Raw genomic sequence first — 16,729 nt, 5'->3', positions numbered from 1 at the left:
AGGGACTAACCAGTAATCTTGTTGTACGGGGACCCTTGGGTCAGAGCGATCATAACATGATCGATTTCTCACTCGAAATGGAGAGCGAAGAAATTGACTCAGAGACTAAGGTCCTGAATTTAAACAAGGGGAATTATGATGCCATGAGACGGGAACTGAGTAGGTCTGATTGGACAACGTTCCTGAGAGGACTGGAGGTAGATAAACAATGGCAAACATTTAAAGATAGAATGACAAAATTGCAAAAATTGTTTATACCAATCTGGCATAAAAGGAAATCTAAAAAGGTGACTCAACCGTGGATAACAGGGGAAATTAGAGACAGCATAAAATCCAAAGATAGGGCGTATAAAATAGCCAAAAAAAGCGCCAGAGCGGAAGATTGGGAACAGTTTAAGATAGAGCAAAGGAGGGCAAAGGGCATGATCAAGAGGGGCAAAATAGCTTACGAAAACAAGCTGGCGGAAAATATAAAAACTAACTCCAAAAGCTTTTATAAATATATCAAAAGGAAAAGACTGGTGAAAACCAAAGTTGGTCCATTGCAGTCAGATACGGGGGAATATATAATGGGAAATAAGGAAATGGCAGATCAACTAAATGCATACTTTGGGTCAGTCTTTACGAAGGAAGACACAAAAAACCTCCCTGGGATATCGGGAAAAATAGGGACATTGGCAAAGGAGGAACTGACGCAAATCAATATCTCTAAGAATATGGTGTTAAGGAAGCTAAAGGGATTGAAGGTGGACAAATCCCCAGGGCCTGATAACATGCATCCTAGGGTACTGAAGGAGGTGGCCCTAGAGATAGCGGATGCACTAAGGATGATTTTTCAGAATTCATTAGACTCAGGAACAGTGCCGATGGATTGGAGGGTAGCTAACGTTACCCCACTATTCAAAAAGGGGGGTAGGGAAAAAGCAGGTAATTACAGACCTGTAAGCCTTACATCAGTTGTGGGCAAAATGCTGGAGTCCATCATTAAGGATGAAATAGCGGAGCACTTAGCAAATGGGGACAGGATAGGACAGAGTCAACATGGATTTACAAAGGGTAAATCGTGCTTGACTAATCTATTGGAATTTTTTGAGGGAGTAACTGGTAGAATAGATGGGGGAGAGCCAGTAGATGTGGTGTACCTGGACTTCCAAAAGGCCTTCGATAAGGTCCCACATAAAAGATTAGCATGGAAAATTGAGGCTCATGGGATAAAGGGGAAAGTTTTGGCGTGGATAGGGAACTGGCTGTCAGATAGAAAACAGAGAGTTGGAATAAACGGCTCATTTTCTGAATGGCAGGCAGTAACAAGTGGGGTACCACAGGGATCTGTCCTGGGCCCCCAGCTGTTCACAATTTACATTAATGACCTGGATCAGGGAGTCGGATGCAGCATTTCCAAATTTGCAGACGACACTAAACTAGGAGGTGGGGTGGGCTCAGAGGAAGAGACCAGGAAGCTCCAGAGCGATTTGGACAGACTGGGCGATTGGGCGGATAAATGGCAGATGCACTATAATGTGGACAAGTGCGAAGTTATCCACCTTGGGTGCAGGAACGGGAGGGCAAATTATTATTTAAATGGCAATAGATTGGGAGAGGGGGAAGTACAGAGAGACCTGGGTGTTCTTGTACACCAGTCACTGAAGGCGAGCATGCAGGTGCAACAGGCGGTCAAGAAGGCAAACGGTATGCTGGCCTTCATAGCAAAAGGGTTAGAATACAGGAACAGGGATACCTTGCTGCAGCTGTACAGGGCACTGGTGAGACCACACCTCGAGTACTGTGTACAGTTTTGGTCGCCTCATCTGAGGAAGGATGTTCTTGCCATGGAGGGGGTGCAGCGGCGATTCACCAGGCTGATACCAGGAATGGCGGGAATGACCTATGAGGAGAGACTATGTAGTTTAGGGATGTACACACTGGAGTTTAGAAGATTGAGAGGGGACCTCATAGAAGTGTATAAAATTCTGACAGGTCTAGACAGACTGGATGCAGAAGGAATGTTTCCCTTGGCGGGTGAAAACAGAACTAGAGGACATAATTTAAGGATAAGGGCTAAACCATTTAGGGCAGAGATGAGGGGGAATTTCTTCACTCAGAGAGTGGTGAACCTGTGGAACTCATTGCCACAGAGGGCAGTGTACGCCAGCTCATTAAATATATTTAAGAGGGAATTAGATATATTTCTACGGGCAAAAGGGGTTAAGGGTTACGGAGAGAAGGCGGGGACGGGATACTGAATTAAAGGATCAGCCATGATCTCATTAAATGGCGGAGCAGGCACGAAGGGCCGAATGGCCTACTCCTGCTCCTATCTTCTATGTATCTATGTATCTATGTAAGTACATTGCACTTAGGCTGATCTTCTGAAGTCTGGGTCAGCGAAGACACTGGCCCAGAATTTGTGGTCAGCGGCAAATCAAAGGCGCTCGCCACTAGCCCAAAGAGAGCTACCCAAGAAGTTTGCATTTTTTGACATTCAAGTGATTTCGGCGCTCTGTAATGGAGAATCCCTAGTGCAATGCTGCTGTGATGTCAACAAGCTGTCTAAGCAGCCAATGACATTGCAGAATTCTCAGACAGGAAAGCAGGAAATGAGAAGCTGCTTTTCTCCGGACTTAAAAAAAATGTTACAGAGAGCGATACAAAGATTGGGATTCTCACGTGGGGATAAGGCAGAACCTGAAATATCATGAACAAACTTTTTTAAAAAGGATTTTTTTTAAAGTTTTTTAAAAATTGTAATTTTTATCATAATGGAAAAATTTGACACTCCACAAATATAAAATCAGTTTTTCAGGGCCATAACATTTGTTTAGCAGTCAATACACTGTTAAAACCAGTTACACTTATTCCAACATTTAATGGGGGTATTTAACAGCGATATTACCATGGAAAAGCCCAAGTTTTTGTCAGTTTCACTGATGTCTGGCTATGGGGGGTGGGTCCAAAGTGCAGCCAGTGTCGAGCAGTGAATGACTGACCGCAACTTCAGAATTTCCATGTTTAGATGCGCATGCGCTAAATCCTGAAGTTGCGGTCAGTTTCAGAGGGGTAATAATGGCGAATGCTGTTAGTTTGCTGTTATTACCCATCGCAAATTCCGGGCCACTGTGCACCACGCTTATCACAATGATTTAATTGGAGGTCTTCTTGAGATACTTCATTTATGGGTTGGTCGGTGCTGATGGGTGTCAGTGAGGCATAGTGCAGGTAGCTTTTCAGAATCCACCAATGTTAGTGGGACAAGAATGTCATATGGCAGTAGCTTGAAAATGCTTTTGGGTGGTGCCAATTTGGAACTGGTATCAGATGGTGCTGATTTGGTCCCGGTGTCAATTCCTTTAATTGGTTCCAACTACCCTTGGATACTGAGGTGCTGTCAAGGCCAGTGAGATGCTGATAGTGCTTGGTGCCAATAAAGAGTTGGCACCACGGTACTACAGGTCAACGTCTCTAGTCCCTTCTTTGGCATGTTCATTATGCTTTTCTAGTTTCTCCTGTTTCATGCAGAATAAGTAGAGTGTTCTGTCCTTGTAGGTATGTTTACAGATGATACAATTACTGATGTTGTGTTATGGCAACAGACATTTTTATAAAAAGTGCATACCTATCTGCTATTACAACTTTTACAATGATTAAACCCCATCACCGGCTTCGAGGCTGCCATACTCTATTGAATATAAAGGTGAACAATGTTGGTGGAGAAAACAAAAAAATCAATGCTGGAGTAGGGGAAAACCAATGGCTGGCAGGCAGGCACAGTGTCTGTCTTTACAAGGAATGGAAACAGCTCACATGTCAGCACTGGCACACATGATGTTGAGAATTTTGCATGCCAAGCAGATACTGCCTGGGAGCCAACTGGAAGGTGTCTGGATAAGTATTAGCATAAGTAATTGGCTGCACAGATTACCATACCATAAACACGAGTTTTGCACTTTACGCTCTAAGAATTCGTATCGCATTGGCATGCCATTAATAGCCGTAAATGAATTGTGTCTAGGTGTCAGATAGACATGCATACAGTGCTCTGCCCCCCACCAGCATCTGTTTATACAATGGCATTGACACAGCACCAGAAACAGCTTAGCTATCCTAGCTCTAAATCACGGAATGAAGGCAATGGCCCAGAAATTCGGGTCTCCACGGGTGAGTACGCACTGGGTACTCACCCGTAAGCCCAATGGAAGTGCCGGTTTCCTGCATGCACTGCGCATGCGCGGGAAACCGGCACTTCCGTTCCCCTGAAAGCAGGGATTCAGAGGTCAAACGCATGCGCGGGAGAGGCTGCGCGTGCACATCGAACTTCGTTTTTATTTTACAGATTTTCCCGGGAGGGTAAGTCTGCAGAAGTTAGACATTTAAAATGCAGGCGTAAGGCCTGCTTTTTACAAGGTAAGTGGTGAATTAATTAAAATTAAAACATTTTTTCCACAGGTTTATTATTTTTAAATACTTTAAAGGTAAGTTTATTTTCAGCCGTTAGAAATTAAAATTATTTTTTTCAAAAATTTAAATTATTGTTTAAAGTAGTTATTTCATGTAATTTATAGTTTATTTAAAAATGTGATATTTAAAAAAAAATTATTTGAAGATTTAGTGAGGTTTTGGGGCCGTACTATTTCTAAGTTTGACAGCACTTCCTGTCAGACTTATGAATGGAGCATTCCCTGCTCCGATTGGCTCCCCATGGCCCACGTGATCCCAGGGGACGCATCGAGCTAACTGTGCCCCTGGGATACGCAAACACTGTGCGCCGGCAGCTGGAGCAGGCCCAGGATTGGAATCCCACGCGGGCCCACAGCTCAACGGCCGGCACGCAAGTTAAGTGCAGGTCGGGAGCTTACACATGCGGGAAGCCCCCGACCCGAATTTCTGGGCCAATATGTTTCACCTAACAGAAGGGCAGTAAATTACCCTCCCTTACTGTGCTAACTTGAATACTCTGAAAATCAATAGCAGTATAGCCACCCCTTTTATGAGGAGGTAAAGCCTTTTCTGTCTGTCTTCACATCTTGCACTGAGAGGCCTGTGAATAAGCCCTTTGGTTGCCCTCTGTCTGGGAATGCTGTATACTGATATACTTGGAGGAGGTTAAGGCAGGGTTGCCAACCCTCCAGGATTGCCCTGGAGTCTCCGGGAATTGAAGATTAATTTCCTGGACACTGCTTCCAGCAACCCTGGAGAAAGATCATACGGACACTAAGAAAATGTTTTTTTTTCCATTTTCTTTGAACACTTTAATTTATTAGTTACAAAAATATTGGAGATGGCAAAAAGGCTGTTTGACTGACAGTCAGAAGGATCCAATTAGTAAAGGAGAGTCTGTTCACTTTCCAATTGGCGTGGGAAGGCGGTGTGCTGTGAGGATGGGTGTGTCGGGCGACCAATAGTAGGAGCATGGGGGCAGGGTGGTTGGAGGTGGGAGGGTCAACCAGAGTTGGCAACCCTAGCTTAAGGAAGCAGAACAAAATAAGCAACAAAATGCTTGAAAAAGTTAAATAAAAATTGTGGGTCAGGTTTCTTTATTGCCTTCCCTTCCTACCTTATTCATACACAGCACACAGAATCTAATTAAAAGGTAAACATGTCTACAAACTCCACAATACACTAAGTTAAAAAACTACCTGTCAAGTTTCTGACAGACGTTTTACAAAAACATGATGCATATCTCTATCAATGAAGATTTGCTTAACCATAGATACCAGCTGGTGACATCCACATTCAGCTGCAGACATGCGTGTCCGCTCGTATTGAAGATGCTTCCTGAGCATTTTGCTGTATCATTAGATAGGTTGCATGGCAAAGGATACATTGTTGCACAGTACAGCAGCAAATTCACTTTAAAGAAAAAAACAATAGATTCACTGCTACTCTAAAACATGGTTTAACAGAACTTTGAAAAAACAAGCAATCCCTCTCATTCCTAACACTTGTCAATGAATATTCACTAACCTAATATTGTAATGGCATCTCTTTTTTATTAATTGTACAATAATCCAACAAATACCATTAAATAGAAAGATACGGATCTGTTTGAGAACCTACCATATTATAGGAGTAGCAATTCAAACACCCTGAAGTATAATACAAGTGTTCCACTGCACAGCCATTATAGAGGAACGGATATGTTGGAGTAACATAGGGAACATCTGTATCAATGTCAGCAATAGGATTGGTGCGTTTGCAGTCTGCCAAGAGACTGATTGTGGGCTGATGCCCTCCGTTTCTGCTGATCCCCTCCATATTTGCTGGTTTTGGAATATTTAGGTGACCAATAAGTGACCTAAGCTTTCCTACTTTCTGTGTCATTTAATAGGTTTTCTATAAAGGTACATCAGTATTTTGAAAGCTATTGAGCCAAACCTTCTGGGAAAAATCACGGCGTGTTAAGGACGCATACTGTTATTAATGCTGTAAATCGTCCAGGAAGTTCAGGGGATTAAGAGCTATACCGTGAATTGCGAACCTCCAGAACTTGCTGGTCAATTTACGCCACTCCACCATCTGTTTCGCACAAACCGTATCTTGCCTGTTGCCGCACCGTTATTTTTAAGAACTTGCTTAATTTGCACATTGATTTCCTATTAAACGCGCCGCAGGAAGTTAGGGCTCATAACTAACAGCGCAAGTTCCCTTTTAACATGTGATAATTGTTAATGAAATGCTAATCAATCCGGCCCAGAAAGGAACTCAATAAACTATTGAGACTCATTCCTGCATGGAGTAAATTCTTCTTAGAGATTTTAAAAGTTCCAAATTTTAATTTTTTTTCATACTTTTCCTTTCTGTCTCTTTTCTCTCTCTCGCTTAATCCAATCTTTCTTTCCCTCTCTTTATTTTGTTTTCTGTACCTGATTTGACTCTAAATTACCTACTAATTCACCCTCCTTCTCAGTTCTTCCTTCCTTATTCTTAAATCTCTTTGGTTAAGGAGATGCACTGTTGGTCCCGTCATTCACTAAGGTCCCAGATGCCCTATTGCCTGTGGCACACCGTTATCAGCTCGTACTTCCAGCAACTTACAGTGCAAATTATCTTAAAGCTGAGGGGTGCAGGAAAAATTCTAACAAACAACGCATACCGCAAGATGTCCCGCTACAGCATGATTTGGCTCATTGTCAAGAATACCTTACTTCATTCAATTGTATGTTTCATGTGTAAATGCTGTGAAAGTATACGAAAGGCAATAATGTTATCACACATATTCTTTTCACAGTGGGGCCAATGGAGGATCTTGACAACACTGTAGGGGGATGAATTTGTGCGAGAAAATACAGAGGAATCACAGAATGGCAAATGATGCAGAAAGTTTAAACAGCCTGAAATATGAAAGGACTACAAAGTAATGTGAAATTTACCATGACCCAACAAATAACATTTTAAGTGGAGTGTGTCAGTGTAGGGGAAATTTCATCTTCTGTAAGATACTGAAAAAATGATGGAAAATGGTGAATAGGATGTTACAAAAAAGGGATGGGGAATAGCAAGAAATACTGTGCAGTAGCCTCCTCATTCCCACTGAGCTCCAATCCACAGTAACTGGAGGAGGGGGCAATTATTTGCTGTATAAAAGCAGATAGGAACAAAAGCTGTCCTAACTTTTTATCTCAGGCAAAACTTTTCTCCCACGCCCTGAGGGGAAAATAATAGAAACATACGTCAACTTTCAGCTGATAGTCACAGTAGGACCTCAAAATCTTATATATTTCTAGTGGTTAAGTAAATCTATCAGAACGCTCTGACAATTTTGAAATTTTTACGAAAATTAATATAAATAAAAACAGCCTGATCCATAGTAACGTCTATGATGTATGGGCTCCTGGCTCTTCTCCCTGGTTACCACTATGCTGTATGTGTGTCAGGTCCCTTCCCTACGTACTCATGAGGGTGAAATTCCATTCTGGCGTGGGCACTAAAACTCACTGTCAAGGCTCACAAATTAACAATGGCAAATTGGGTGAGATATAAAAGGAATGAATGGTGCTTGTGGAACATTACATCAGGAAGGAGTCAACACCTTTAAGAAAGAAGGAAGTGGTGAGGATGGGGTGGGGGTAGGCGTGGTGGGTGTGGTGTGCTCAACTCAACAACTGCCTTGTAACTGTCTGTATTTGCTATTCTTTATTCATTGTTACAGCCAGTCAAATAAGGAGTCCTGGAAGATGAGGCAGATTTGTCTGTTTGTGTGTCTGGGCATATTGGATTGCATAGTGGAAAATTGGACAAGGAGGACTGCATACCCATATGGAAAACACCTGATTTTCTGTCCTTTTAAATGAATGGATAGGAAATCAGGTTCCTTGTGGGGCTGCTCTCCACTCCACTTGATTCGCAGTTATGTGTTGGTCCCAGGTGATCCAATACAGCCAGGCACAAGAGCAGGAAAATCTGCCCACATTCTCAACCAGATAGCATTCCATTTTTCATAAAAATGCTCAGACTTGAGTCCTCAGCCTTGTATTCCAGAGCTCAGGGGCATTTTTCAAGATATTTGACTGAATAAGGTTTACAAGAGAAAGGATTGTAAAATTAATCTAATGTGCACAATTCAATAATACTTTATTGGCTTGTGTCATTTGCAAGTACTTGGGTTTTCAATGTTGATCGAAGTATGGGCATCATAGCACCACCATGGGTGTGATATACTGTAGACATATAGATGAAAAAGGTGCAACATTCGACAGCATTTCAATTTGATACTTTATATTACTCAAACGAGTCGACAGAAATGTGCACATGAACATGATTAATTTTGCAGAAATTCTAAAATTTCTGTTGTGTGATCAAAAGGTACGTAACACGATTGGGATGTCATAGTAAATTCTGATAGCTTAGGATACTGTGTAGGAAAAAATGTCGATAACGAGTCATTACAAGGCCATTTCTTTCTAAAGGAAGTGTAATGTTACGGTAAAACCCATATGTGGCAGGGTGCAGTTTGCTGCGGCTTTTCCACAAATTCTAAACACATACAACAACACTGCCTTCAAGAGTCCATGCCCGATGAACTTCTCTGTTCTCTCCACAAATGCTGACTGAACTGTTGAGTGTTTCCAGTATTTTCTGTTTTGTTTCAGATTTCCAGCAACTGCAGTTTTTAGTTTTGTATTTATACTGTCTTGTAATGTAGGATTCACTCTCTCATCTCAATCTCCTGCTTCTACAGTAATTGGTTTCTTTTTTTTTTAAGTAAAGTAGCTTGTTTGGAGGAATCTAACAATGGAAAACACAAATTCTTATTTTAGTATCACCTTGATGTGTATTTTGCTTTGTGTGAAAAGTTAAAGCAAAATTCTGCTGCTACACGGAGAGGTTTATGATAGTGTAGTACAGTAACAGAATTTTTCTTTAACTTTACAAATTAGCAGCTAATTTTTGCACCCGTTTACTAAGTTATTATTGGAAAATCACCTCGCCTCACAGTCTGTTGTGTTTTGTTAATTATAATTATTAAGATGCATTTTAAAGATCCATTTGTTTCAACATTTACCTTTCTATAGTAGTTCAAAAATCAAGGTTTGGGAATTCTAAAGATGACAAGGTTCAGAGCTGTTTGTACTTTATTTGAATGATGGTTAAATTCATAGGGATTTGTACTTTGTGACATTTTTCTGTGGTGTGGCTTTAATCACAAACCAACATTCTACAGAAATCTTCAGTTAGTGCATAGAAATCAAGAATCTGTCTGGGCAATCAAAATTTGCATATCCAGTCAAATAGACGGAACTAAACATTCAATGATCTGATTAAATATTTTGAGTGTGAAAGGAAAGTTCTCTACTGCCAGGTGAGGCTCTTGCAGGAAACAATTCTCAAGCAAAACAAAACTGAAGTTGAAGTACAGAAACGTTGTAACTTGTTCCTGAAGTTTATCTAGTAAATGGCTGAGTCATACAGATCAGGAAGGACCCAGGTTCAATCCAACATCTGTGCTAAGTTGACTGATTTCAGCCAGGACAGCGGTCGGCACATTGTAACTGGTCTCAGTGCTCCTGGGCTAGCAAGAGGAAAAATCACCTGGGGTTATAGCTTCTGATCACTATCCAATGGCCCATGCTGAAAGTCCATATTTGTGGAGAGTGGGTGAGGACAGAATTGGGTTTGGATGTGATGCCATGCAGTTGAATAGCCTGCCTGCATTCAGTGTCAAGGATCATACATGAATAATGCCTACCGGGAGGACTGGAGAGAGGGACAGGGAGATGGTTGGAGAGGTTTTCTGATGGACAGAGAGGTAACAGGGTGCTAAATCACTGGAAAGGGATGAGGCAATGTGGGTTGCTGCTTTGGGAGAACTAATTGTGGCAGGTACAGTAGGTGCAGTAAAATTTAGTAAAATTGGGGGTGCAACTTCAGTGTGACGGGACCTCTATCCACAGCAAAGATGCAATCCTCATCCAGGACAATGTTCAGTCTCTTTTGTGATTTGCTCAATTTTGACAGTCTCACTAGTCTCTGCCAAAGAGTCTGCCTGAAATGGGGTGGGAGAATGGCTGCAGAAAGTCTCAGAAGCTGCAACTTAAGGTAGGCATTTTTCATGTATGATCCTTGACACTGAATGGTGGCAACTCTGAATGGTTGCTGAAGAAGTCTTAAACCTTTCTTAAAAATTAAGAAGTAAGCACAAAAAGTGCCCTCCACTACCTCTAGTAACACTGGACATCAGGGATGAACAGGTTTCCCTGGTGTCCAGTGTTGCCATGGTGTAAATTATGGGAAATATTTTGGATGTCATATTTGTCATTTGCATATTAATACACTACACCCTCTCATACTTGGGCGGACGTATTCTATGTCCTCCATCATGTCTGGCAGGAAGTCCAGAAAGCAGCAAGATTGATTGGGGAGCTATCGGATTGACTGCAGCAGTCTGCTGGAAATGTGAGTGGATAATCTCGGTCTTAATTTGTTTTTGCCTCCCATTCATAGTAAATGGTTAGATAATCTAACACATATAAATGTTATAATTTTTAGCATCATTAGGTAATTCAGAATAATATACTTCCTCTTTTACAATAATTGTATAACAATAATACATGATCCGGAAAATTTGAATGCTCTATTTTGTTACTGAGAAAATGAAACACATTCACAGGAAATCACAGGAACCCCACAGTGCAGATAGAGGCCATTTCGGCCCATCGAGCCTGCACCGACACATATCCCACCCTATCCCCGTAACCCCACGTATTTAATCCCCCTAACACTAAGGGTCAATTTATCATAGCCAATCAACCTAACCAGCACATCTTTGGACTGTGGGAGGAAACCGGAGCACCCGGAGGAAACCCACGCAAACACGGGGAGAATGTGCAAACTCCACACAGACAGTCGCCCGAGGCCGGATTTGAACCCGGGTCCCTGGCGCTGTGAGGCAACAGTGCTAACCACTATGCCACATTTGCAAAACTATCTTTTAAGCTGCATTAGAGATTTAAAGAAAAAACCTGGAAAATGCTGGAAATTCACAGCAGGTTCATTAGTTTAAAAAAATTAATTCATGGGATGTGGACGTCGCCGGCAAGGCCAGCATTTATTGCTCATCCCTAATTGCCCTCGAGAAGGTGGTGGTGAGCCGCCTACTCGAATACAACTGAGTGGCTTGGTAGGGCCATTTCAGAGGGCAGTTAAGAGTCAACCACATTGCTGTGGGTCTGGAGTCGCATATAGGCCAGACCGGGTAAAGGCGGCAGATTTCCTTCCCTAAAGGACATTAGTGAACCAGATGGGTTTTTATGACATTATGGTAGTTTCATGGTCACCATTACTAATACTGGCTTTTTATTCCAGATTTATTTAATTCAACTGAATTTGGTTTGAACTCATGTCTCCAGATCATTAGTCCAGGTCTCTGGATTACTAGTCCAATGACATAACCACTATGCTACTGTACCTGATAATGTGAAAAGAGAGGTTAATATTTCAGCTGTAGTTCCTTCATCAGATGTTGATGAGCCTGTTGTATATTTCCAGCATTTTCTGTTCTTTACTGTAACTAAATTTGTGGAGAATGAGACTCTATTTTGTCCCCTTTATTGGGTCTCCCCAGCAATACACATACCCCAGTTGAATGAACTGTAATGAAATAGGACTTAACCCGAGGTCTCCACCAATGCTGCTATGAAATACCTATGGATGACCTGGGATGATAATTGTATCGCCCTTCCCACCAATATGAAAGCAAGTGGCCTCCACTATGGTAGCACTGAGAATGGTAGCTTGCCATATGTGGAGGAGTCCAGGTGTGCACCACTTTCCTACTATTCTGCAGCATGACAGGGCTCTGATATTTAGTGCCGATGTGTGTTGTGGAGCTGCCTCTTCTATCTTTCATTTTAAATATTGAAAAGTATTAAAATGAGGAGAAATCACACACCACACATTGCAAGATCAAGAGCTTGCTGAAACTCAAAATCTGACCACTGTAATCAAAAAAGTTTCATCAATCTCAGTTGGCTGAGATTGCTATTAATATTAATGGTATTAAAGTACGAAAATGACCAACTGCATGGAGGAGGAAGTTGTTTGTTGGGCACGAGATTCCTCACACAGAGAGTTTTCAATCTCCATCTGATGGGGTGGTGATCAAATGGGGGTTGGGTTGGGGTGAGGGGGAAATTGAAAAAGGTCACAACCTGAGCCAGTTTTGTAGATGTCCAAGCATTTGGTTACAGAGCACCATCAAGCAGGGGCCTGAGAGATTGTCTTGCGTCTGTCCTCCAGACTGAATAATAGTGTGTGACATGTGGGTTAGCCAAAAATAATTTTCTTGAGTGGAAAAATAAAAATGTGCACAACTTTAGTAAACAGGCACATTTAGAAATCTCACCTTGATTCTTTCAATACCAGCTTCAATCCTTAATTGTTCCACCATTTTCCGTGCCTGAGCTATGTTGTTCGTTGACATTGTCACTGTTTATTCAGCAGGCCAACTATCTGGACAAGGAAAAACAAATAGTTAATTATCATAAAAGGCATAAACACAAAAAAGTATTTAAGACAACAGAAAATCTGATATCATCAACTTGCATGGCAGGTTTTAGTGGTATTCCTAAAAATAAGAAACAGTTGCAATTGAAATCCTTTATGGGCTAGGTTGGTGAAAAATTGCTCCTGATAGCTATCATCCAGTGATTCTTGATGGAAAGTTAATGCTTACGGATGTCAGATGAGGACAGATTGGCCTTAACTGTAAATCCTCATGGTCCGGCCTGTACTCGGAGTCTTGGCTCATGCACACAAAATGGCCACTTGGACAAGGTAATGCCGGTGCAGCTGTACCACAGGGTAAGCTAGCATCTTCAGAAGAGGGGAGAAAAATCAGAGGGAAACGTTACTCAAAAAATCTTTCTGTTTTAGTATCTCAAAAAAAAGGATGTTTTCGGAACTGAACTTCAATTGTTACTTTTTATTTTGCGCTGCTCACTATCCCACTCTCAATCATAATGCAACTGGAATCGTACATCAGAGAGGAGAGAATGGAGCAAACAAAGTACAGGTTAGGCAAGCTGGAATTCTTTTGTGTAATTTGTAGCTGTGATGAAGTGACTCTGGGCGTCACTGTAAAAAAAAAACTTTGCAAACGATGAATTAACTTCAAAACCTCTCTGAAAAGTATTTGATAGTCTTTTGTGGAATATTTCAGTAGCAATTCTGGGTTAATAACATCCTTTCATAATACAAAATTTTGGCGCTTCGAGCAATTATAACAGAAAAAGAAAACAAACACACTGTTGAACAATGCAGAATTAAAAGCTTCAGAGAAAGTAGATACAAAATTATACTAACTGCAACTAGTAGACTGATATTAGGATCAGCTATCATATATAACTGTGCTCACCCCACCAGAATTTAAGTTCATACATCTAGGATTCAGATCACTGCGACAAACCCTGATTAAAGTGAGTTTGTTGTTAAGTACATTGATGCATCAATATTTTGTAAAAAACAATAATGGGTCTTAATGGCACAGGCTCTACTTGGACACACCTCTTACTTACAGTTTTATCCGGGTGAAACAATAACTCTTCATTGTATGATTTGTGTTAGTTGTATAAACTAATAAAAGTCAATGTTTGGATCAGATATAGTCTTATTAACTTGATGAAATTACAATATGAATTAACACCTTTATACATGACCAATACTATAATAGTGCAAGAAAACAATGGCTTGATCATGGTAACATATAAAACTTTGCTTTTCTGTGTTACTCTGGATACAACATATAGTGTACGCAGCTTATGCTTTACACATTTCTCAGTCACTCTGGGGTTATTTTTAACTCTGGCCGATGGTGTAATATGGGCAATATAGAATTGGCTGCCTGTTATGCGCCAGCCCGATTTTTCCTTCCATTGACATCATATAATGAGCGGCTAATTCAATATCATCCATTTTACACCATTGCCTACAGTTAAAATGATACCTTTTGGATGGATTCAAGAGAACAAATCAATGCATCTGTTGTCCTACTTTGCATGTCCAGTAAATCAATCATCAAAACATATATGAAACATAGATGATGTCTGGTCAAATAGAAACATAGGAACTGGAGTAGGCCACTGAGCCCCTCGAGCCTGTTCCGCCATTCTATGAGATCATGGCTGATCTGCGACCTAACTCTATTTACGTGCCTTTGCCCTATATTCCTTAATACCCCTGGTTAACAGAAATGTAAAAATCTCAGGTTTAAAATTAACAATTGACCCAGCATCAACTGCTGTTTGTGAAAGTGAGTTCCAAACTTCTACCACCTTTAGCATGTAGAAATGTTTCCTAACTTAACTTCTGAAAGGTCTGGCTCTAATTTTTAGACTACGTCCCCTAGTCCTAGATTCCCCAACCAGCGGAAATAGTTTCTCTCTCTCTACCCTATCTGTTCCCCTTAATATCTTGAAAACTTCGATCAAATCACCCCTTAATCTTCTAAATTCTAGGGAATACAACCCTAGTTTGTGTAATCTTTCCTCGTATTTTAACCCTTGGAGTCCAGGTATCATTCTAGTAAATCTACGCTGCACTCCCTCCAAGGCCAATATATCCTTCCTAAGGTGTGGTGCCCAGAATTGCTCACAGTACTCCATGTGTGGTCTAACCAGGGCTTTGTATAGCTGCAGCATAACTTCTACCCCCTTGTATTCTAGTCCTCTAGATATAAAGGCCAGCATTCTATTCGTCTTTTTGATTATTTTTGTACCTGTCATGACATTTTAATGATCTATGTACATGGACCCCTAAGTCCCTTTGGACCTCCACTGCTTCTAGCTTTCCTTCATTTAGAAAGTACTTTGATCTATCCTTTTTAGGTCCAAAATGGATGACCTTACATTTGCCTATATTGAAATCCATTTGCCACAGTTTTTCCCATTCACTTAATATGTTAATATCTGCTTATAATTTTATGTTTCCACCTACACTGCTTACAATGCTGCCTGTCTTTGTGTCATTGGCAAACTTGGATATGTGGCTCTCTATCCCATTATCTAAGTCTTTAATAAATAGTGAACAGTTGAGGCCCCAACCAATGTTCCCTGTAATTTGTTTTTGGCCCGCGCGGTACATTTAACGGGCTGCGTGGGCCATTTAAAATTCTATTTAAAAGCCGGCTTACCGGTTGCGCGGGACCTTCAGAGTGCTGCGTGGCCGCGAAGCTTAAAGGGAACGTTGGCTCTAACACAGATCCCTATGGGATGGCACTAGTCACATCCTGCATGTAGAAACCTGCTCATTATCCCTACTCTCTGTTTCCTGCCGGTCAGCCAATTTCCTAAACAGGTCAATATTTGCCCTCTATTCCATGTGCTTCAACTTTAGCGAACAGTCACTTATGAGGGACTTTATAAAAAGCCTTCTGGAAGTCCATATAAATAACATCCATAGACATTCTCCTGTCCACTACTTTAATCATCTCTTCAAAAAATTCAATCAGGTTCATCAAGTATGACTTACCCTTTAGAAATCCATGCTGGCTCTCTGATTAGCTGAAAATTTTCAAGGTGTTCAGCCACTCTATCCTTAATTATAGACTCTAGTAATTTCTTGACAGCAGATGTTAGGCTAACTGGTCTATAATTCCCTGGTTTCCTTCTCTCACCTTTCTTAAATAGTGGCATGAAATGTGCAATTTTCCAATCTAAAGGAACAGTTCCTGAATCGAGAGAACTTTGGAAGATCATAGTTAGGGCATCTGCATGTTCTCACCTATTTCCTTTAAAATCCTGGGATGAAAACCATCTGGTCCTGGGGATTTGTCACTCTTTAGTACCATTATTTTCTTCATTACTGTTAATTTACTCACATTAATTATGGTGAGTCCTCATCCCTGATTCAATATTAGTTTCCTTGGGATGTCCGGCATGCTATCCTCTTCCTCTACTGTAAATATTGATTCAAAGTCATTGTTTAACATGTCCGCCATTTCCTTTTTTTCATTTATATTACCATTATCAGTTTTGAAGGGGCCCACATTGCTCTTAACCACCCTCTTTTGCCTAATATAATTGTAAAAGATTTTTGTGTTGATTTTGATATCCCTTGCGAGTTTTTTTTCCTATAGCTCTTACTGTCTGATTTGTCATCCTTTGCTGTTCTTTGTATCTCTCCCATTCGCCAGGATCTGTGCTATTTTTTGCATTCTTGTATGCTTTTTCTTTTCATTTTAAGTTGTCCCTTACCTCTTTAGTCGTCCATGGCTTTTTTTTTGCCAAGTAGAGCTCTT

The 16,729-nt window shown here is 41.0% G+C and overlaps 1 protein-coding gene across 3 annotated transcripts in view; it reads right to left on the bottom strand.

Annotated features, from left to right (window-relative positions):
* The window catches only part of LOC147124291 (guanine nucleotide-binding protein G(I)/G(S)/G(O) subunit gamma-7), a 526,081-nt gene that overhangs the window by 50,570 nt on the left and 458,782 nt on the right, over positions 1-16,729 (bottom strand). For 2 of the 3 annotated variants that reach the window (XM_085984657.1, XM_085984648.1), the window contains one exon: positions 12,839-12,945. In XM_085984657.1, the coding sequence (XP_085840783.1) occupies positions 12,839-12,916 (78 nt within the window). In that variant the 5' untranslated portion in view covers positions 12,917-12,945. The remainder of the gene's footprint in view (positions 1-12,838; positions 12,946-16,729) is intronic. The other variant, XM_085984653.1, reaches the window with a different exon arrangement.

Source organism: Somniosus microcephalus, chromosome 1 (assembly GCF_052327205.1).
Source record: "Somniosus microcephalus isolate GS21.2 chromosome 1, FLI_Smic_1.0, whole genome shotgun sequence".
NCBI lineage: Eukaryota > Metazoa > Chordata > Chondrichthyes > Squaliformes > Somniosidae > Somniosus > Somniosus microcephalus.
This window is presented reverse-complemented; position numbering and strand designations above follow the sequence as displayed.